Source organism: Myiozetetes cayanensis, unplaced genomic scaffold, assembly GCF_022539395.1.
Source record: "Myiozetetes cayanensis isolate MyiCay16 unplaced genomic scaffold, myiCay2020 scf12, whole genome shotgun sequence".
Classification (NCBI taxonomy): domain Eukaryota; kingdom Metazoa; phylum Chordata; class Aves; order Passeriformes; family Tyrannidae; genus Myiozetetes; species Myiozetetes cayanensis.
The window spans coordinates 24813044-24834959 of NW_026086826.1; the positions used below are offsets into that span (position 1 = coordinate 24813044).

The window sequence follows — 21916 nt, forward strand, 5'->3', positions numbered from 1 at the left end:
AACCCACTCTTGTGAGGGCAGAAAGGAACAGTTCCGTGCTTGGCATTTGCTCCTCACACCCTCCTGCCACAGAGGCAGAGAAAACAACACCTTTACTCCGTTTCATCTGAATCCTGGCTGGGCAGGAAAGTAAAAGAAAGGGAGAAATGGGGGATCTTCCTCTGCAAGGAAGGGTGAATTTCACACGCTACTTCCACTTGTTTGGCTCCAAGGGAAGGAATGAGTCTGAAGAGGAACAGAGAAAAGATCAGGGACTCTCCACCAGGCGACTCTACAGTTGCTACTCCCAGTATTGGTAAGAAAGGCTTGAAAATTCACCAACTCGACAAACTCTTCAGCCAACTACCACTTATAACTACAAAAATCTTTACCTAATAGAACCTCTTCTCCCATAAAAGATAAAGAATTCATCTCTCCAGAGCTGGAGAAGAGGTGGAAAGGAAGCTTTTTCTCTGCTTGTAGCAAATGAAGACAGTTTTGCTTTTTTTTTTACTCATCATCTTGGCTTTAACAGGGAAAGTAGTATTTAGATGGAGTTGTAATACAGTAATACAATTTATTAACAAATAAATCAGCATAAAAGTGCAGCTACTCTACTGCACTGACAAGAGATTACTTTAAAGAAAGCAAGAATCTGGAAAAATAGTGCCATGTGGATCCTGTGGTCAGCAGGGCAAGATCTTGAGAAGAAATGACTGCTTGCCCTCCTTAATTAGGGAGAGATGGAACTGGTGCACAGATCTTAAAGGGCGCACATTTAAGACCACAGTTCCTGTCCTGGGTTACAGTACTCAGGTAACAGAAAAAGCCCCAATTGGTGAATAACTTTTACAGGAAATACATGGGGAGTAGACAAAGCATTTGGAATGAAATCCTATAAGGAAAGTAAAGCTTTCTGGGATGGGCAGAATTTGTTTTGTTCGTTCTTGAACTCTGCACAAGAGTCTTACACGCTCATCAATGAGGACATCACAGCTTAATGTGCTGACCCTGAGCAGAGGCACTGAGAAAATCCTCCTCCATTTTTAGGTCTGCCTAAAGAAGTCCATCAGTGGCTACACCTACAAAACTGCACATGTTCTCCAGCAGGAGTGCAAACTTTCTTTTTTTTCCCACTATAGTTTAATTATTTTCAAATACTTTTAATATGTTTGATCTCTTTCCAGTCTAAAAAAAAAACTTGCCAGCAGTTTACTGTGTAGGAGAAAAGATGGTTAACACAAAATAGCACTCACTTTCTTGACAGCTTCAAATATAGATACACGCTGCTTGAACCCACAGCTCAACTTTAGTTGTTTAAAGGAGACTTGTGTAGATGGACACGGCCAAAAATTACCCAGGAATCACAGGGCACTCACTCTACTTTACTCTGTTTTCATATCTAGTACTTCCAAGGTAAGTAAACTGGAGGAGTCCATCTGCAAAGGTCTTCCAGAGTGTCTATAAATTAAGTAGTAGCCTAATCAAAAACTTTAAACATATTACTTACTTTTGCTGAAAAACAAACCTAACCTCCCTGTTCTATAAGCAATGCTGGATCTGTTTCAGGTTAAGAGTTTTCCTTTTCCCTCTCACGTTGGTTTTTTTTTTTTTTTTAAGGTTTAATTAGAAAGTAATAGGAAAATAATTTAATTATTTCACAACACAGCCTTTTCATAAACACACAATTATGTTCATTTCATGAGAATTTATCTTCACTGTGAAATCAATCGTCACAGTCTCCATTTACTCTACATTACCCGGTCACATTTGATTCCTGTCAGAGAATTGTTGACTTCTGCAGTAAATCAAAATGACAGATACTGTTAAGTTTCCCTCTGCATCTATCCCCCAGTCTCAGCTAACTCAAGATGGTTTTTCCTTCTATGCAGTGAAAGGAGTATTTTCCTGGTAACCATATTTTAGAGCTGGAAAGGTTTTCATAAATGGAAAAAATGCAGTGCATAATCCAGGAAACTATTGAAATGTACAGTATCAGAAACATATGGCTGGAGCAAATACCTATAGCAGTGAGGGGCTGGGAATGAAAAAGAGAACAAGCTTATTAAAATTCTCCTCCTAAAGGGATTTTGCTTGGAAATTAAAATAACTCAATTGAACACTAAGAAAGTTTGCACAGTCAAGGAAAAAAAATACTGTAAATTATGGGGGGGGGTAGGGGAAGAGATACAGAATAATCTCCATGCTATCATGGAAGCTGGAACAGATGATTTTGCCTTTGTTCTTTAACGATCTACATCTTTAATAGCAAAATAGTTCCATAACCAGAACCCTCAGTGGGCAAACCTGAAAGCTGATTTCTTTCTCAGTTGCTAAGGTTTTTCTAATTAAAAAAAAAACAACCACTTCACCACCCCCCAACAAAAAAAACCCAACCAGAAAATAAATTACTTTTTTACATGAATTTTCAAAGGCAAACCACATTCACACACACGTCCCCATCAGAAACCAGGAATCAACAGGTTACCATAAAACAACAAGACTCCTGATTTCAACACATCTTCATCGATTCCCTGTTTCAGTTTCCCTCAGAATCTGAGATAGGGGACAGAGTCCCCAGCCAGGTCACTCTACTCAAGAACCAATATTCCTGCTTCTACTGACACATCTGTAAACTGAGGAGAGAGTGGAAAGTGCTACTAATCTTATTTTGACCTACTTGTGCCAGCAGGTAGAGTTTTAGAAATATCAAAAACCAGCTGGTTTACAGTAACAGCAAAATTTGCTGTTGTAATTAGAATTCAATAAATATTTCTTCAAAAACAACTTCCGCCTCCTTTAAAGCTGCAAGAGTGTCTCCAAGAACTGCCTCTCCCAAGGCAAAGGTATTTTGTCATCATACTGCTGTGCTGTCGTGTCTTAACATGCCCAGGAAGATGTAAGGATGTTTTCAGAGCAGCTTGCAGAGGCTGCTACTTCAAGCCCAAAGGGGCAGGGTTATTACAGACATGGCAAGCATTTTAGACATGTGATTTTGAAATCCTTGCTGTCCACTGTGTATAAAGATCAAGTGCAAATGTGAATGCACAGCTATATAACACCCAAACCAATCCCAAGCTTGCCAATGGAAATGCGTGCTTCTCTTGGATTTTCACAGCAGTCCAGAGATCAATATTTAAGACGACAATAATACTCAAAGCCATTAGCCAAACCAAAGCAGAAACAGTGACCTAAAATTAACAAATTTCTCATGGAAGGAACTTAATATGTGCAGCTGATATCAGGTCACCAGGACAGTTACCTTTCTTGACTGATGTGTGGGCAACATTGGGATGATTCACACATATCTACAGCAGAATCATCAGAACTACATTCACTTCCAGCATCTGAAAATCATGTATGTTTTTAAAAACACAACTCGTTTATCCAGGCCTTTTTCTGTGCTTCAGAAACGCAAGTGGTCAAGTGTTTGAAATCTTATTCCCAGCTAGTATGTGTGCGAAATACTTTCACAGGCCATCTCCCTGCAGACCATCTGGGCTGGCTGAGGTGTCAGCAGACACAGGCAGCGCCTCCATGGGGAGGTCACAGTGAGACTCACGTTGCACCCTCACATTTCTGGGGCCAGCAGAAACCCAACGGCCCAGAAATCCCGTGCTTTGCTTTTGCTTTGCAGGAGGGGGGGCATTCCTTGTTTCTGAGAGTTCAGGCTGCTGTTTCTAGCCAGTCCAGGAGTAACAACAGCTGGCTCTGCAGGGACATCCAGCCCTCATCATCTTGAACATCTGAAGGTATCGCCAAGCTTTAGTGATGTGAAGGAGAAGCAGGTGTGAAGGGACTTAGCACAAGAGAAGAGGAAAACAAAGACATTTTATCCCTGCTACCCCTCCAATTCACTTTACCTGTTCTCCTGAAAAAGAACTTAGAGAAATTGTCCCTTATCCGCTAAAATACAATTCCACTGAACCAGCTACACATGCAACTCTCCTCCTAAGTAAGACAAAAAAATTTAGAGGTCACTTGCACGTCTTTTGTCACGTTTCCTTGCCTCATTTGTGCACAGCAATCTGAACTGGCTGTGCAAGAGGAGCAGGCACCCACATGGCTCCTGCACTACTTAAATCAGAGGATGGAGTCTGAAAGGAAAAGTGTAGGGCAAAAACTACAAAGTCAATGATTCTATTAATTGGAGAAGTGGAGGAATCTCATTCACTCTCCATTCAGCAGTGTTTAAACCCAAACAAACAATCAGGTGACTCCCAAGATTAAAGACAGGCAAGATTTTCCACTGGAGAAAGTGAAAAGCAACAATGCTTTTGTGATTTGCACCAGCTGAATCTGGTCACAAGGTACAGGAGTCATGAATGTTTTGGTAAGCCTAGGTGATTGCCAAAGAAAACAAAATAGGATCAGGAGATGATTATTCAGCCATACGGAAGAACCACATGACTCATCGTGGACTTGTTTCCCCTTGTGAGTGGCTCCGAGGACACCAACCTTTCATCCCACGGTTATGCAACAGCAAAGAAGCAGATAAATCAAGAATATCGAGATGCTTGTGTATTCAATATGGTAAAAATACCAGAACTCCTTTTCTAGTTATTAAAATGCTCAGCTAGATAACAATTTCACAGAAGTATCTCCAGAAGAGCACATTTTCTCACCTCTGCTCCGTGTTAAACAATGCAAAGATATGTTTGCTGGACATGAAGCTCTTCTCAACATCTCGCACTTTCAAGTTGTCCAAAGGAAGCATATATTTCTTCTCTTTCTCCTAGAAAAAATAGATTAAAACAACATTATGTGAGAAGTCTCAAAAAAGCCTGATCTCAGCAAGCTCTGTTTAATTGGTAGTGACCTTGGTACATTTGCTATCATAAGAAAATACTCAAACTTTAAATGTCTGCTTATCTTTCACAGACATACCTGCAAGAGAAATGAAACGTTAATTTCAGTTCTGTTTTTTTTCACTGACCCTTTTAAAACATTTCTTAATAAAAAGAATTCCACATCAAACACATAAGCATCTACATTTATTATTCTTCATTCCTCTGAATTCTAAAAAGGAAAGGGTAAGACAACTAAAATGTGTCTGATCAATAAAAAACTCTTCTATTGTGCCTATGTAGCAACTGGAGTAACCAGTAACATAAAAACAGTCTTTACCTTGAATTACTATTATTAATTCTTTAGGGTGGCATTTGATGAGCCAACCAGTCAATTTTTGTTCCTCCACTGAAAAATACAAAAACCATACAAATCACACAAAATCATACCATTATCAAGGTTTTATATGTACTGTCTACAAACAAGATCAGACCCTAATCTAACCATCTTATTTCTCCAAACAGGAATGACCTACTAACTCTTGCTGTAGCCAACTCCTTGGGCAGTTTCATCACAACCCTCATTTGCAGCACAATCACTGTAATTTCACCTTTTTTAAGTTCCTTCCTTCCTGTCACTCCCAATTAAGGACTGGTAACACTCCTGAGCTAATGCATCATGTAAGAACAAAAAAGCCCTCAGATTATTAGCTGTTTCCATTATGGGAAACTTCCTTGAAGTCCTTGCACTGATGGATAAACCAAACCAAACCAAACCCCTCTGTTTTGCTTTGCCAACACACCTGATGCTAAATAGAAGTGATCCAAAGACAAGAGGGGTGAATTTGCACCTTCAGTACCCTCATTCTTGCACATCACAGTAACACTGCAGACAAGGGTACAGTTTAACAGCTTTTAAAAGCCACCGAGGTACTGTTAAGGCTGGTGCCATTACCATGGCAGTGATGGACTGGGGAGAGGCTTTATGCCCTGGAATTTGTGCAGTGGATACTAAATGGGGTTCCCATGAATTTGGCTACCCAATGACCCTACAGAATTTCAATAAATCACCAAAGCTGGAGATGTTTGGATTCCTTTCCAGTCCCTTATCTGCCGTGGTGAAGCAATGCTGACTCGTCCCTTCCCAGCCACCAGCAGAGCCAGCTGTAAATCCAACACCACTGCCCTTGCTGGAGTACTCTGGACTGGGATATCCCTTTTGGGGGTTGGCTCAAGTAAGAACTTTGCATGGAATAATGGTTTATTGTCTGCCAGGAAACAGGACAAAGGGACAAACCAAACTAGGATTTGTTCTTCTCAATACACATTTCCCAGAAGAAATCACCGGAGTCACTTGCAGTGCACAGAACTGGAAGGAGGCCTCACCAGGCTGTGTGTTCTGGGAGGGCAGATGCAATTCAGCTTGGCTAAGCTTCAGCAGATTGCAAAAACAAACTGGATGAGAAAGGCCTTGAGAGTGAAACTATAAAAATACAGTGACATGTCCAACAACAGCTCACTTTCCTAGACAGCCTCACACCAGGCCTCGGTGGAGGAAAAAGTAGATTTCAAAAGCCTTCTGGAAAAGCATGGCTTCTGCTTGGTTTTCTGAATCCCAAAGTTATCAAATTCAGTATATTACACAAAAAGTATCTGATGGATTTGCAAACTACCTCTGGCTTAGCCATCCTAGGACTTATTACCCCCAAAAGTTAGTAGAATACCCACACAGGTATATTCTTCACGCTCTCATCTAATCACACCTGCCAGGAAGGAGTCTAGTCCTGTGTCACTCTACAGCTGCTGCTCACAGTTCACATCCATCTTCTGCTTCAGGGAATATAAACTCTCTGAAGCTTGGGGGCTGTCCCTGAAAGGACAGTGCACTCTCATCCAGTCAGTGAGTATCACCACTGAGGGAAATAAAACTAAGCAAAGTAAACTCATAACTTAGCAATAAAAAATAAGTCATAGTAAATGATGCTAAATAGAGAACTTGCAGATCAGATATTTATGTATGAAAATTAGAAGTTCACTGCCTTCTAATACTGATTTTTATTGATAAGATCTGTTTTGATGTTATAAACTTAAGGCCTAAATAGTGTTGATAGCGTTTTAGCTTTGCTGCCTTGACAAAGTGACAGACACTTGAAAAATATTCTAGTATATAAATTCATATATTAAATTTTGTATTATAAGCAAATGAGTTTTTTCAGTTGAAAGCTGGACTGCATGGCAATGTGAGTTACTTTGTATTCTATTTCAAAAATTTAAGACAGGTTATATACAAAAAAATATTTTTTGGATAGAAATATTCCATTTGGGCTGATTTATTCCATCATAACTAAAAAAAAAAAAATCTTAATTTTTTGCTTTAAAACTTAGCTTTCAGTATTACAGAATATGCTTATAATGATTTACTACTCAATTACAAAAAATTCAAGAAGTTTCTGATGAAGTGTTTGTTCTGACAGACATTATTTACTGGCAAGCCAAGCAATCCAAGTTGAACAAAAATAGAAACCGATGAAAAAACTATACCAAGAATCTGATTGTCTAAACAAAAGTTCCACAAGCAGGAAAGTTATATAAATGTTTGATGCCAAACTGTGAGAAAGTGTTTCTTCTGCAGCCACCAGGAAAAAGGAAATGCCTACTGAAGGCTAAGAAGTGGTTGGTATTTATTTACATGGCCTCCTACCCACATGCTGAGACAGGGCAGTTTCCAAGAAAGGGAAATCATAGGGTGCCTGTGCTGGAGGCAAACAGAGACAGCATGTCACATATGAGAGCTCAGAGCTAAATACTGCTTAATTCCAGGAGAAAGGGATCACTGTGACATTAAAGTGCGGCAGCAAAACTCACTGCCATTTTTTTGTGTCCCCCCCCCCCCGGCTCCCCTTCCCAAAATGGGGGAAAATATATTGAAAATGGAGAACAACCTAATTCAACAGCAGATGAGCCCAACAACCTTTCAGCCTAAGCTCAATTAATATTCTGTTGTGGTAGAGCGAAAAAAGCTTCAGCCAGGACTATCTGTGCATGTTTCCCCCCCTGAGAAGCTGACAGGGTAAGAAACAGGGAATGCACGAAGCCTGGGAGGAATGGGGCTAGGCACACTTCTAGGAGTGACTACATGCACATAACTGTGGGTCCAGTTTGTCCCCCTCAGCATTTGTTCTTTTTTATTTATAGCTTTTTATTTTTATAATGGGGCAGAGAACTTAGGCGTGACACGAGGGGAAAAACCAGCACATGCTGATCCCACATAGAGACTTCGCCTCTCTTTTTCCAGAGCGGAGGAGAAGGAAAAAGTGGGAGGCAGCATGGCCCATTCCTGTTCCTGTGACATGAAAAAAAAATTCCCCATACTCCACCTTAGAAAAACAAACTAACCTGCTGGCCTGGGGAGCCTTCCCACCCTGGAGACGATGTTTTCACCACTCCTGGGCCTAAGTAGCACTCACATCCTTAATGGACTAGTTCTGTTCTCCGACAGGCAAGCAAGCTGCCAGGAGCTGACAGCATGATGTAAATATGCCATATTACAACTGCCCCTTCCTTCTGCAGTGTTTAAATGTACTAAAAATAAATACTCCTCAAGTCCAAAATGGCACAAGGGATACAAAAAATACAAGAGCGACTCCCCTTCCCCCAGCAGGGTCTCAGCCAGCACTTCCAGGCTAATGAACTCCATTGCATTTTCAGCCAGGGGCAGAAACGGCTTCAAAAAGCGTTCTCTGCTTTTGGAACTTTTAGGCTCAGTCAGAACAGCAGCAGGAACCTTGGACACAATGTCAGCTAACTGGATGGTGAGGGGGAGAGATTACCTTTGCTTCAAAGAAAAGAGATTGTTAAATTTCTTCAGCTTCTTCCAGTTATCAAAGATGATTGTCATTTTTATGTGTCACTTCAGGATGGCTACAGTGCAGCACCAGCCACAGGACAGATTTTACTCCCCAGTAAAACAGCAGAAAAGTTCATGCAGGACAATTCAAACACACGATACTCAGATTCTGAAAGACAGGTCCGAGCCTCAGTGTTGGCCTAATCACACTTCCATGTTACATCAAGGAGAATTGGGCTGGTTTGCTCACCACTTTTTAACTTTTTAGAACACCAGCTTCCACACGGAGGGTCATGACACCAACCCAAAACCTGTCTATGCTGACTGTGGAGACCACAGGTTCAAAGAAATCAAGGTCCCAACTGGAAGAGGAAGCCATACTGGGATAGTTGGCACAAAGGCTGGTTTACAGCAGGATTCATTCTCTGTATTATTTGTACTGAAAGTACAAACCCCAAGAGTATTTACCGTGCATTGACAGTAAACGTAGGTATCCACAAAAGGCCTCTGCCATCAGTGTGAGGCATTAACGAGGCAAAAGAGGGAACTGCTTTAAAATCATAAACTGAAGGAGGACAGCTTTGAAATAAACCTTGGGAACAGCAGAGAAAAAGGTTGGCATTTCTGCCTCTGAACTTGATTTCCAGACCAACACTCTACTACTCCCTGTATTTGTTTGCATATTCATAGATTGGGGCTAACACTTGCCTAACAATACATTTTAATGCCCTGATTGCAGGACACCTTAACGATGCCCTGCAATCAGGGCACTAAAATGTGTAGGTGGAACACCAAAGCCAAGCAACTATTTGGTAAAGCACTTAAGGCAGCAGAGGCAGAAAATAATCCCCTAATAAAGATATTCTCTAGTACTGTACTATATTATTTGGTCAGATCAATACCTGCATTTTACAGAGACACAGGAACCTGCTGAGCCAGAGTGATCTATATTAAAGAAAGGAGAAGAAAAATAATAGGAAGTATAAGGAAATGGGGGTGGTCTGTGCCTGTTTACTCCCGAAAAGGAAAGGCTCAGACTTGTTTACACCCTGGAGCTCTCCCTGGCTGTGCAAACAGCCTGCTCTGATGAAAGTGCAAACTTTTAACATGCCTCATAGCAACCTTTATATCAGTACCTTTAAATCAATATCCAAGAGCTAACCATGGAACTTTAAATATACCCGAGAATCTGACTGTGCTTCTACTTCAGTTTCTATTTCCCTCTCAGTTGAGAAAGCAACGCAGCATCTTCACTGCTTCACCACACTTGGCTTTAAAGCACACTCTGAAAAATGAAGCATGACATTCTCATACATTACTGCAAAATTTTGAAGAAAAACAAAGAAAGTTATTCTATTAGAGACAACTTAGTGTGGGATTGAGGCCTGAACGTGCTCCTGGGTACAGCTGTAGAAAACATAACTCTAACGTGTCTATAAAATGAAGAAGGAGCTGCTTTAACAGAAAAACAATGAATACATAAATATTCTAATGTTTTTATGAAAAGCACAGTAAAAGAATACTTAATAAGTTGCAGATGAGAAGAACATGTTTCTTCCATCTATGCACCTCTCCCTTCAGTCTTCCACAGTCAACTCCAAATTGAAAAACTCAAGACAAAAATGTGACAGCGGCTCAGGGTGATAAGCCAGACTGTTACAAGAACAGAGCACGAGGCACAGAGCACAAATATCAAACCTTATATTCTTTCAGTGTTAAAAGTCTCTATCTTTTGCCATGGTTGAAATAATGAGTTTCTGATACAAATCAAAGCTCAAACTGTAGCTGAAAAAACAGAGATCTAATGACAGAATCAAGCTATTTCAGCTTTTAGTTATTATCTTTCCATATTTTGCATTTGTACTATCTTCTCTAGGTAATGATGCATACTTCTGGCATTTGCAATTTTTTCCCAATCTTTTGGTATCTTTTTCCACAACATATTATTATTTAAAAAAAAAAAAAAAAAAAAAACACAAAAAACACAAAAAACCCCACAAAAAAACTAATGAGGTTTCTTATATCTCTGCTGTTTCTTCTGAATTCAACTATGGGACTAAACCTGATGCTAATGTTGAATCAGTCCTTAGTCTGGTATTATCATTCATTTCACAGAGTGTCATTCATTTCTCACCATGTTTTTCTTTCATAAGAATCAGTATTATATTTGTTTCTGCATTTTCCTTCTGTCCAAACTTCTTCAGGAACAGAACCACAAGAGTTCACAACTCTATATTTGAAATACTTCATCCTTTTAAGAAATGACCACTGGTGTCTTTCTGGAAAGGAGTTTACTATCCTGCTACACTTAAAGACTTTGCAGAAGGATATCAGGTTGTCTGTACATCCCTATTTTGCAGCACAGGTTTCCATCTGTAACTGAGGGTTTCTAGGGAGCTGAAGTTGCTGCTTGCATTTCTGGAGCACACACCAGAACAAAACCCCACAACCCACCTGCTCAGAGCTGCACAGCCCCAAATTTCAACTTCTCCTTGCCTGGAGGAGAGGATGGGCACAGAAACCTTGCAGAGTGCTCACCAAGCTTGCCCTTGAGCGGGACCTAAAAAATCTTCTGCACCAAGCAGGGATGTGCCTGCACAGCAGGGCCCATGTTTCCTCAATAATTGGGGTGGCTGAGGAGGCATTTCATTGCCTTTGTGCAGAGCCTGAATGGCTGGACTAAATAAAATAAAAGAAATCCAGTGATTTCACTGGTACTCCCCGTGCCTTTACATAATCAGTGCATCAAACAGAAGGGTAACAGTTTCTGAAATATGTAACAAAACCAATGTGATTTAAGATTGCCCCTCGCCAAAAGAGGTGTTTATTATCACAAGTGAAGGGCTGGTCTTTCACTGGTCTGTGCTGTCAGTAAAAGGATCAATCTGAGAAAGAGCCTGATGAAGAGGAAATCTCTGTTTAGCTCCTATTAGTTAGGATCTTGAAAGGTCATTTTGAATTTGGGAAATCTTGTCTGGGAAAGAAGCCAGCAATTCCTCTGAACTGAAGTGGTGCTGGCATTTAAAACTGAGAGAAGGTCCCGACTGATGAACCAGTGACAGTCTGGAAAAATTCTGCTGGATGAGTCTAGTGGCTGATCCGAAGGTAGAGGGTGGGGGGAAGTATCCTTTGACCTTTTTATCCCTTGCAATGAAGCCTGCTTAGGACAGCTTGTTTTTCTCTACTGGTGCTCAAGTTCTTATTTTTTTCTGTTCACCTACTGCAGATCATCCAGTAACCTCAGAGGTTTGTGGGAGCGATAGCAGAGGATGAAGGGCTTTGGTGCAGGATGTCTGTGCTGTCAGAGGGCACAGAGGGACAATGACACACCAGTGTCTGCATGATCTGGCTTTTTTCAGTTGTGTACAGCTTTTCATTCACGCAGTTTACAATTTTTGCTTATTACACATATATGTGTGCATATAAAAATATTTATATATATCACACACCTATGTTTTAGTGGTGGGATTTTTTTTTATTTACAGAAAAAACCATGGTTCTTAAAACCTATTCTCTTTGAATGGAAGTGTAGTTCAGGTTTCAGTCTTGAGAAGGTAATGGTCTGAGTGGATGAACTTCTCCAGTTCTAATGATCTCTTGCATTAGGAATAATAAGATAATATGGAAAAAAACAGTAAGTTGAACTGTATTTTCAGCCTCCTGGATTCCCCTAGGTTGAACAAAGAAAGAGAATTTCTCATTTATAAGCTTCTGAAATTCCTTGTTAGGTACATGGAGAAGATGCACCTTTGGTACAGCACCTTTGTTTTCTGCTGGAAAGGCATTTCTTAAAACTCTTCTGGTTTTTGTATGCATTTCAGTTTCTATCAAGTGAATCCTAGAAAAGCTTAAACTCCAGAAGCCACCAGATATCTTTCCTTGGGTACCAACTGAAGTATCTGGAGAGATGCCACATCCTCATGAGGAAGCAAAACCCTTTTTACTAAAATTCAAAGAATAAAATATGCAATTACAGAATTATGTCCAAAAGCATTAAGCAGGATTTTCCTGAGGCGACTCATCTGTCTCTGCAGGACTCCTGAAGATGCACCATTAATGCACACACGCAAATTAATTCACGGCATTTATACTGCCCTACTTGCTTGTTATCATGAGAAGCTTTCAGACAGTAATCAATTTTACTGTGGTGCAGATCACTGCAAAATGCATTAAGAAGTTCACGCCTGTGGCAATGGTCACTGAAAATATTTTGGAGAGCATCCCAGAAGTATAAGACTTTTTCCAGACATCCGAGAGAAACTCTGCTGTGACAGAGTTTCTGGTGTCAAGACTTCTCCCCTACAACCCCTCCTTTTTATTATTTTTTTTTTATAGCAGCATTTTTTTGAAAGGTACACTTCAGATTTTTTTCTTGCTTATTTTCTTTTTTTTTTTCTTTTTTTTTAATCAAGCCAAGATACTTGGATCATGGAAAACATTAACTTCTGAGACAACTGTCTGAAACTATCTCCTTCCTTGCTCTACATAATATTTCCAGCTTCTTAACTTCATCAAAGAAAAACTGTTGAATTACAAGAAAAGAGCGAGAAAACCACCTGATTACTCTATCATAACAACATTTCTGGAGTTTTTAATAAAATAAGTAGCCCTGGGGATGTTCCTGTATTAAATCCACAAAGAAACCTGAATACACCATAATCACAAAGTACTATTTCTACTTTATATCAAGAGCATTACCTTCAAATGTTAAGTGGCATAATGCCATCAAATCTTCAAGGGAAGGTTTTGAAATGTGTCTCAGAATTTAAAAGAGATATCCTAAAATAATTATAGTGATGTGTAGGAAAACCTGCAACCCTCTGTCCATGGAAATTAAGAGAAATCTCCCTAGAAATATTCATCAGGAGACTGTTTCCATGAAGCTGTCCCAGACTGAAACATTTCTTAAGTTCACAGCCAAAGCTGTTCCTCAAACTGATCTTAAATTGTCTCTGTGCTGTAACTACAGACAGAAGCTGTTTCTGAATGTACATCACCCGTGAATGGGGATTGCAGATTTCATCAAAGCAAACTCTGAACAATAACTCAACTCAGAAAAATGAACCTGACCAACATGGGCATGGGAACGTGTTAAAAATGGTTAGTAGAACATCCAAGAAAAAAAGAAATTTTCCCTACGAACCAAACTAAACCTCCCCTGCTGCAACTCAAGGCTATTTACCCTTATCCTGTTGCTTGTTACCTGGGAGAAGAGACCATCCCCAGCTGGCTACAAGCTCCTGTCAGGCAGTTGTAGAGAGTGATAAGGTCTCCCCTGAGGCTTCTTTTCCCCAGGCTGAGCCCCCTCAGCTCCCTCAGCCGCCCCTCATCACACTTACGCTCCAGACCCTTCTCCAGCTTTGTTGCCCTTCTCTGGACTTGCTCCAGCAAAGCTACTGTCATTAAAAAAAGTGACTGCAAGGTGCCAGGCAGTGCCAGTCTACTACTGACCCTACCACTGGGAGTAGGTCTATTACGGTAGTTTTCAATCTGCAGATGCTGCATATTAAATTAAACTGTCCAAGTGTTGCTCTCCCCCAAGCAGCTCTTTCCTGATAACAGCATGTTGTTTGTGTACCACGGACACCAGACACATTGCTAATCATTTTGATTGCACTGCTCAGCTGTCCACTTGCAGTAGAACACAGAAAACAGAGGTCCTGTTCCAGCATCATCCACAGCGCACACCTCAAACAGAGGGACAAACTCTACTGCCTGGGCCACGTGCTCCCTCTAAATACCATAGCAGGGGGTGAACTCAGGCAGATGTCAGCAAGAGGTACCACAGTTTGAGGAAGTTACAGCAGCACCTCTGGAAGGACAGAGACATCCTCAAACAGAAATAATCACAGACTGTTCAAGTGTTATCGTTGCCCTTTTGTGTGATGGCAGAACTTGATTAATTTAGTGACAGATCACCTTTGTGAGTTCCACACAAGCTCACCTTCGTGCCCTTGCTCAATCACAAGGACAGGATAATACCCCTATCACCAAAGCCTCAGAGACTGTCCCTCCTTGTCACCGCTGGCACTTGTCCCACAGGCTCAGAGCAGGCCATGCCCATACCAACAACAGATCATCCAAAGCTGTGTTTGCAGCCAGCAAGAGGAGAACACATAGCTAAGAAACAGGCAAATTAAACACTTGGCAAGCATCAACTTCCAGCACATCTTCAGTCGTGCAGTATCAGTTTCCCCACATTAGAGGAGACAGCCAGAGGCTTCTGCTAAGAGGCAGATCGTGCGCTGTCACAGCCCAGAGCTGGGAACAAAGCTGGACTGCCACTGTGAGGGGCACCAGGGGTAGTGGGGTGCTCGAGGCAGAAGACAACATCTGTGATGCTTCTGGCTGCCAGATTAACTTCCAGCAAAGCAGCAACAAACTCCCAGTCAACCAGAGACTCTATCACCATCGCTGTGAGCAATGAGCATATCTCATCTCTCGAGTATCAGCACCTGGGAGGAGGAGGCATTTCCCTTGCTTCTGCATGGTAAATGAGGTCTTCAGGAACTGCTAGATATATTCTCTGGCTATCACAAAATAACAACTTTACTAATAATTCAAAAGCATTTTTAATTGTTTTCCTACTTTTCTTCACATCTCTTCCAATCCACACTAATGCCAAACCTTGTCTTTGCTTGCAATGACATTTAAAAATAAGTCATTTCTCCTCTGTATAAAATAACATCATCTTTAAAGAATTCCAGTTCTCCCATGTCTGGATTCCTGCAATCAAGTATTACTCTGATTCATACCTAACACCCTCTTTTATTCCATGTTGTTTGCTTAGGGAGGAAAATACAGATTGAATACACCATTGTGTAGACTGGGAGTTGTGTTAAGATGACAAACACCTGCATTTACTTAATCATCTTTGTTAAGATACTGTCAGTTGGACTCCCCAAGAGCACAATTAGGGAAGGAGCTCTTTCCTAAGGAAAAAAACCCTCCAACCAATGATCAAAATAGCTGTAAGAACTATCTTCATCATGCTCTAAAAATCTGCAATGTGCAGCTTAGATAGCTATTGTTGGTGAAATGATATTATGAAAATCAGACTTTTAAAGATTCAATAAACAAGGTGTAAATTTTTGCTCCAGCAGCACTGTCTATATGTGCTTAACCTCAGCTATTTCAAAGAATCTACAGAAGGTGCAATGGCTTAGAAAGGCTCCAGGAGTTTAGGAACTCTAAACAAACGATGGTAATGCAAAAGGTAACGACATTATTGCAAACACAGAAGACAACAAAAAAGATGGATTGAACTCTGAAAGTTGAAACACCTGCAAAAACACTGAATTTCTATAGTACACAGTTGTACTGCAGAAAGGAAAGATAAAAACCGCTGCTTCTCTGGAAGAAAGTGAAATATTTCCTAGGAAACACAGCATTTCCTCAATGTAAGTCTTGGTCAATGCTGACTCAAAATACTGGAGGCTATCAATTCACGGGCCCTAAACTTGCAGGACACTGTTATATTTGTAAAGAGTCACTCCAAAGTACGTACACTAATTCCACATAACACTGACATACGGCACTGAATTCCCAGACAGTCTGTCAAAGTTCTGGGCAGGAAACCAAATTCCATTTTTATTTTTTTTTCTTTAAACACTATGTCAAAACACTCCTATTACTCATTACTTGGGCTTTGAAAGATATCCTCCAGTTACTCCTTAATGTCATTAGCTTTTACAGATACTGCAACCAACAAGGAACTGCTGCTGAAAAAAAACGTATTTACAACTGCTTTTGAAGAGACGTACCGAGATTGTTCCAGTGTGAAAGTGGCAGGGGGACAACAAAGATCCAAGTAAAAAGAGGATAACCAACTCACAAATATACATACAAACTTGAATCCATAACAGTGAAACAAACTATCAAACCCCCAGCTGCGTCATTTTTCACAAAGAAAGTCATTCCAGGATTGAGTCCGAAAACTGAATTCAGACAACTAAGCCTTACTGGTGTAAACCATCGTATGAGCTCTCAATGAGCTCATTTCACACACAGTTAATTCTATTATCAGAGATCATTTTTTAACATGTTCTAAAGTAATAAAGAACATTTTAGACAAACATTTTTTCCACTCATTTTGTTCTCGGGACAAAGATCAAAGCAGGGGGAACAGCTTATTGCGAAGTTGTCCATGCATCACAATTTAAAAAATACAATATAAAACAAAGAAAACATTTCAGCTGGTTCCCCTCTGCCCTACAAAAGCCTCAAATGTATTGAAATAAACTAATGAAATAAAACATTCATTAAAAGTATTCTGAGTGTGCCCAAGAGCTATTGTAACATCATATTCAGCAATTTGATTTTCTTCATCCATTTTTTGCATTCACATTACTCAAGTTAAATGTATATTTTAATTATTGTCTCAATTAATTTGTTTCGCTGAAATAACATTCTATGCTCCTCTGAGGACGTTCCCAAGGTTACAAAAACTAGATTGTCTGGCAGTTTGGATTTGTTTTAAATGTCTAATAATACATTATACTGACATAGCTTGAAATAATGAGGTTTTATACTAATACATTACCAAACTATATAATTACCAGTAATTCCCAGAAAAAAAAACCCTACACAGCAATAGACAAGGCTAAATGTGTGTATATTTAAATAAAATACGTGACAGCACCAAAATTTACAGTTAAAAGAAATTCACATTCCCTAAAGGAAACAGAATCCCTCAAATACATTTCAGTCTGCCCTGAAACTGCACTTTAGAAATGGGAAGGGGGAGAACCTCCTTCAGACAGGGGAAAAACACAGTTTAGTCTAAGAACACAAAACTGGAGTTTAAACTCCAATTCATTTGGCAGCTGCAGAGAGCATTTACAGGTGAACCCAGAGTGCCCTCGTTTTTCTTGCACTCACTTCCATTTGTCCCTTCACTCCCCCATCTCCTGCTAAAGGGCGTTTGGTGTGAGAAGTGTTTTTCAAGCTTGGAACCACAGAAATGGAAAGGCAACTTTGGCCACAGACTGTACGTGGGCAAAGAGCACTGACTGCTCCTGGGGGCTTCTGCAGAGAAGGTCACTGTCTGTAAAGGCACTGAAACTGTACAGTGCACTCGTACAAAACTGGCACTACCTCCTCCTTAAAGGTAAGAGGAGATGTGAGCACAGTGACCTCTGATATTTTCTGCAGGCATAAACAAAATCCCAGATCCTTACAGGACACTAGGACACAAAATCATCTTTAAGAGAAGCACATCATGGAATTTTTCTTTCCTCACTGATAAGGAGGAAAACTTTATATACAATAACAGGAATATGCCCCTTAATCTAAAATAATTATACTCTAATTACTGTTGGATTCTAAATTCTCTCAGCTTAAACAACACAACCAGAAAGACCTTCATTATTTCATTATTTGGATCATTTAGCACAAAAATTGACTCATGTCAGGTGCTGAGTTTCATAAGAACACATTTCTAATTAATTTAAATTAGGCTGCAAGTACTCAACTTACTCTGCAGTTTAAGAAAATTCTCACTGCCTTCACACACACTCCTGCCCCCACCCCCCAATACAGCACTTCTTCAAAAGAAAAAAATCTACCATAGAACTGTTTGGGTTGGAAAGGAGTTTAAAGCTCACCCGCTCCAACCCCTTCCATGGGCACAGACACCTTCCTCTCGCCCAGGTTTCTCCAAGCCCTGTCCAACCTGGCCTTGGACACTTCCAGGGATGGGGCACCCAGAGCTTCTCTGAGCAACCTGTGCCAAGGCCTCCCCACTCTCACAACAAAGAATTTCTTCCTAACATCCAATCTAATCTTGCCCTATTTCATTTTAAAACCACTTCCCCTCATCCTGTCACTCCACATCTTTGTAACAAGTACCTCTGCAGCTCTCTTGGAGCCCTTTTCAGGTACTGGAATGGGCTCTAAGGTCTCCCTGGAGCCTTCTTTTCTCCAGGATGAGCAACCCCAATTCTCTCAGCCTGATCTCACAGGAGAGGCGCTCCAACCCTCTGAGCATCTTCAGGGAATCCTCTGGACTCGCTCAAAAAGAGCTGTTAACTCCAAAATCACAACACTTGTTCCTTGTCCAGCCATGGCCTGAAGGGGAAGTGGGGCTGGGGCGGAGTAGAATCTACTGAGGACAACTTTAAAGCAGTGCAGAGTATCTCAAAGATGAAAATCAGAAAGTAAAAATCTACTGGAGAAGACCCAGTAGAGGTGGGAATAAAGTTAGGAAAAGGTTATGGAAGAAACTGTTGCACAGGGATCTAAAGTATCTGTGAACTGATTTGTTAATGGCACACAAAATAAACAGGAAAAATTAAAAATTTTCAATACAGAATCAAAATTATTACTTAACTGATCTAAGAGAGATCTGATGAGATAATTCATCTGGAAAGCTGACATATCTTTATATTCTTGTTTAGGAAGTCAGACAGAAAATAATTGGAGAAGCGTCATCTTTCATATCAAAAGCACATGTACTGGTGTGGGGTTGGCACAGCACAGAACGTTCACAGAACACAGGCCAACAGAATGTTCCCAAAGGCAAATGAGGAACAAAGAACATGTACATCACCACCACCAGGACTTTCATTGATCTCTACAGAGATTCATGGTATAGGACTTAATGATAATGAGATGTTTTAACTAAAAGAGACACCATGGAAAAAAGCGACCCACTGCTTGGTTAAGGGGGAAGCACATTAATAGGCAGTGCTGAGAAAGCTCCAGTGTTCAATTCTTCTTCCTCTACATTACTCTTCACTAAAATGCCTAAGAAGCAGTAAAAATTATTACGGTTAGATATGAGGAAAATAAAATTCAGTCAAAGAAAACGAAGTATGAGTATAAAACTGCAAAGTTCAGTTAAGCCCCCACCCCATTCTCTCAGCTCTCTCAAGTGCCTCAGTTTTGAATCAACATCTTAAAAGGTATAAGAGTAAAACTTCTGCAACTGATGTGTGTAAGCCTCTTATCTGAATTACACAGAGGGAACAAAACAGCAAAGAAACACAAGAGCTCCTTGAAACTAAGCCCCACTCTTACTCTGCTATTTACACTGCAGTTCTCATCTTTGCTGTATGAGAAGACACACAATCTTCACTGAAAATACAGCCTGAGATTCTCAAATGCTTTTGTATTTTAAGCATATTCTCTTTTCCTCTCTGCTCTACCCCAGTGCAGACAATTTTGCACGCTCTCAGCCTGCATCCACCAGCTCCTTCTCTCCAGAACTGCTCTTTCAAAGTCCCAGCTGCCATGCCATTTTCCTCAGGGAGGTGCTCGGCCTGCTTTGTTAGACACAGCTTGGCAGAGGTGCTTGAGATGGGCACATGAGACAAGGGCTCTAAGCACACAACTAACAACTCAATTTACCAGGAATCAGTGGCAACTTCTCATCAGTGTGGGGCTGAAAGGCAACAGCAGCTTGTGCTTACCCAGCATGAGAAGTGCCACTCTCCGGAATGAGTTGCGAGCACAAACCAAACCCAGAGAACAGAAGCAAGGCCAGACTCCATCCACAGAGACACCTTCACCTTCCACTGAAGGGGTCAACATCTGGGTCTGCTCCAAACACAAAGGGCTCAAGACTCTGGGAAATCAAGCACTGCACGCCTTACTCCCCTCCTGGCTGGGTACCAGCCTAGCCCAGGAGTAGCTGCTCTCATCTTTTCCATTTGGCAGAGCTGGGTGTTGGGCCATCCTCTCAGTGGCAGATCATTTGCAGAAAAGTATCATTTCACATGTCTCACATGAAGGTTACAGGAACTTGAGCATTGTACACAGCAAAGAAGGTCATTTGGAAATAATGAGGAACTTGGAAGTGTAAGCTTCTTGTAACTTGTTCCAATAAAGCGTTGGTTATCCCCAAATTAAGCTTGCTAAATAAACTATCCCTTAACTGTTGAGTAATTTTTTTTTTTTTTTTGTAAACAGGGAGAAATACAACTATGAATGTCTGAAGTCCTTTTGCCCACATTTTGACCTCAGATGCCTACAGGCACTCGTTCTGCTCCCGCAGTGTGGAATGCCCTCCCACAAAGCACCCGTGTGGAATCTTCGGAGGCTATTTTTGAAAAGCACAATACAAAGACATTTATTCCTAGACTTTCTGCTGTTAGCAGCATCCACCTCTGTGGATGCTCACACTTTCCATAGTATTTCATACAGATGGGATTTCTGATGTGTAGCTACCCATTACAAAAATCTAACTGGAAATTTATAGTTGTCAACGAGACAAAGGATGTATCCATCTTCACAGGAAAAAAAGAAAATATTATTTTCATGGGGTTTTACTGCAAATTTATTACAGTAATTAAACTGTCCAGTGAATCTCTGTATCAACTTATTTCCAGATTCAAAACCAGATGCAAAAACCACCTTTCATTTAATTTGGTTATTCTAAGTTGGGTAGAGTACGTAGAAACAGATATTTTGGCAACTGGTTGCTAATGAGCTTTCGTAACTCTTTAAAGCTGTTCTTGCAATGTTTTCTCTACACTATTTACCAGAAAAAGCTAGTGATTAAAAAATGGTTAAAACCATTGCTCCTCCTGCAGCAGAAAACACTAAACTTCTCTTGTAGAAAAGGGTTTTAAAAATAGGCTTTAATGAAACACAGCTTCGCAAGAATCCACTTTCTTGCTGGCCACTGCCTCAGTCTGTCTGTGTTTCAGCTGCACAGCAAAGGGTTAGCAAACCCCTCTACACTGCAACGCCCATTGCCTACTCCACCCGTCAGGGCTTCTTACATTACCAAAAATGTGCACTATTTTTAACCCCTTGTGGAGCACGGGCATTTAAATGCTTAAGCATTATTGATTTTTTTCCTTTATGCATTTCATAAGGGATCTCTGCATTCTCTGTAACTATTAAACTGAAGTCTTAAAGGGAAGATGCACATTATTTTATGGGCGAGAGTTTGCAATCGAAGAGACATTAATTTGATGTTTCAATCTAAAACAAACATCGTATTCAGCAGTGTAAGGTTCTACCTGTTCCTCTAAGCACCCAACTACCACTCTGTAGCTTTACCATTAATTTCCTATGTTTGTGAATATTGTTTTCTCCAACATAAACAGAAGATGAAATCTAACAAGTCTCTGACTGTTGCATTTCCTTTGTGAAAGCTGATAAACACAAGTTTCTTTAAACAAAGCACATACTTAAGCTATGAGCTCCACTGATGCCAAGCATCCTTGAGATGAGGAATTCAGTGTGATTCCAGGAATCCTTTCCTATGGATGTCCCCAGCTGCATTAGAAAAGGAAAAAGGAACCTACGCAAGGCAAATGAAGTTTCATAAAGCCAGGGAGTGATCCAAATGCTG

General features: G+C 40.5%; 1 protein-coding gene across 7 annotated transcripts in view; it reads right to left on the reverse strand.

Annotated features, from left to right (window-relative positions):
- The window catches only part of DNM3 (dynamin 3), a 170345-nt gene that overhangs the window by 62195 nt on the left and 86234 nt on the right, over positions 1-21916 (reverse strand). For all 7 annotated transcript variants that reach the window (XM_050306368.1, XM_050306367.1, XM_050306366.1 and 4 more), the window contains one exon: positions 4605-4714. In XM_050306368.1, the coding sequence (XP_050162325.1) occupies positions 4605-4714 (110 nt within the window). The remainder of the gene's footprint in view (positions 1-4604; positions 4715-21916) is intronic.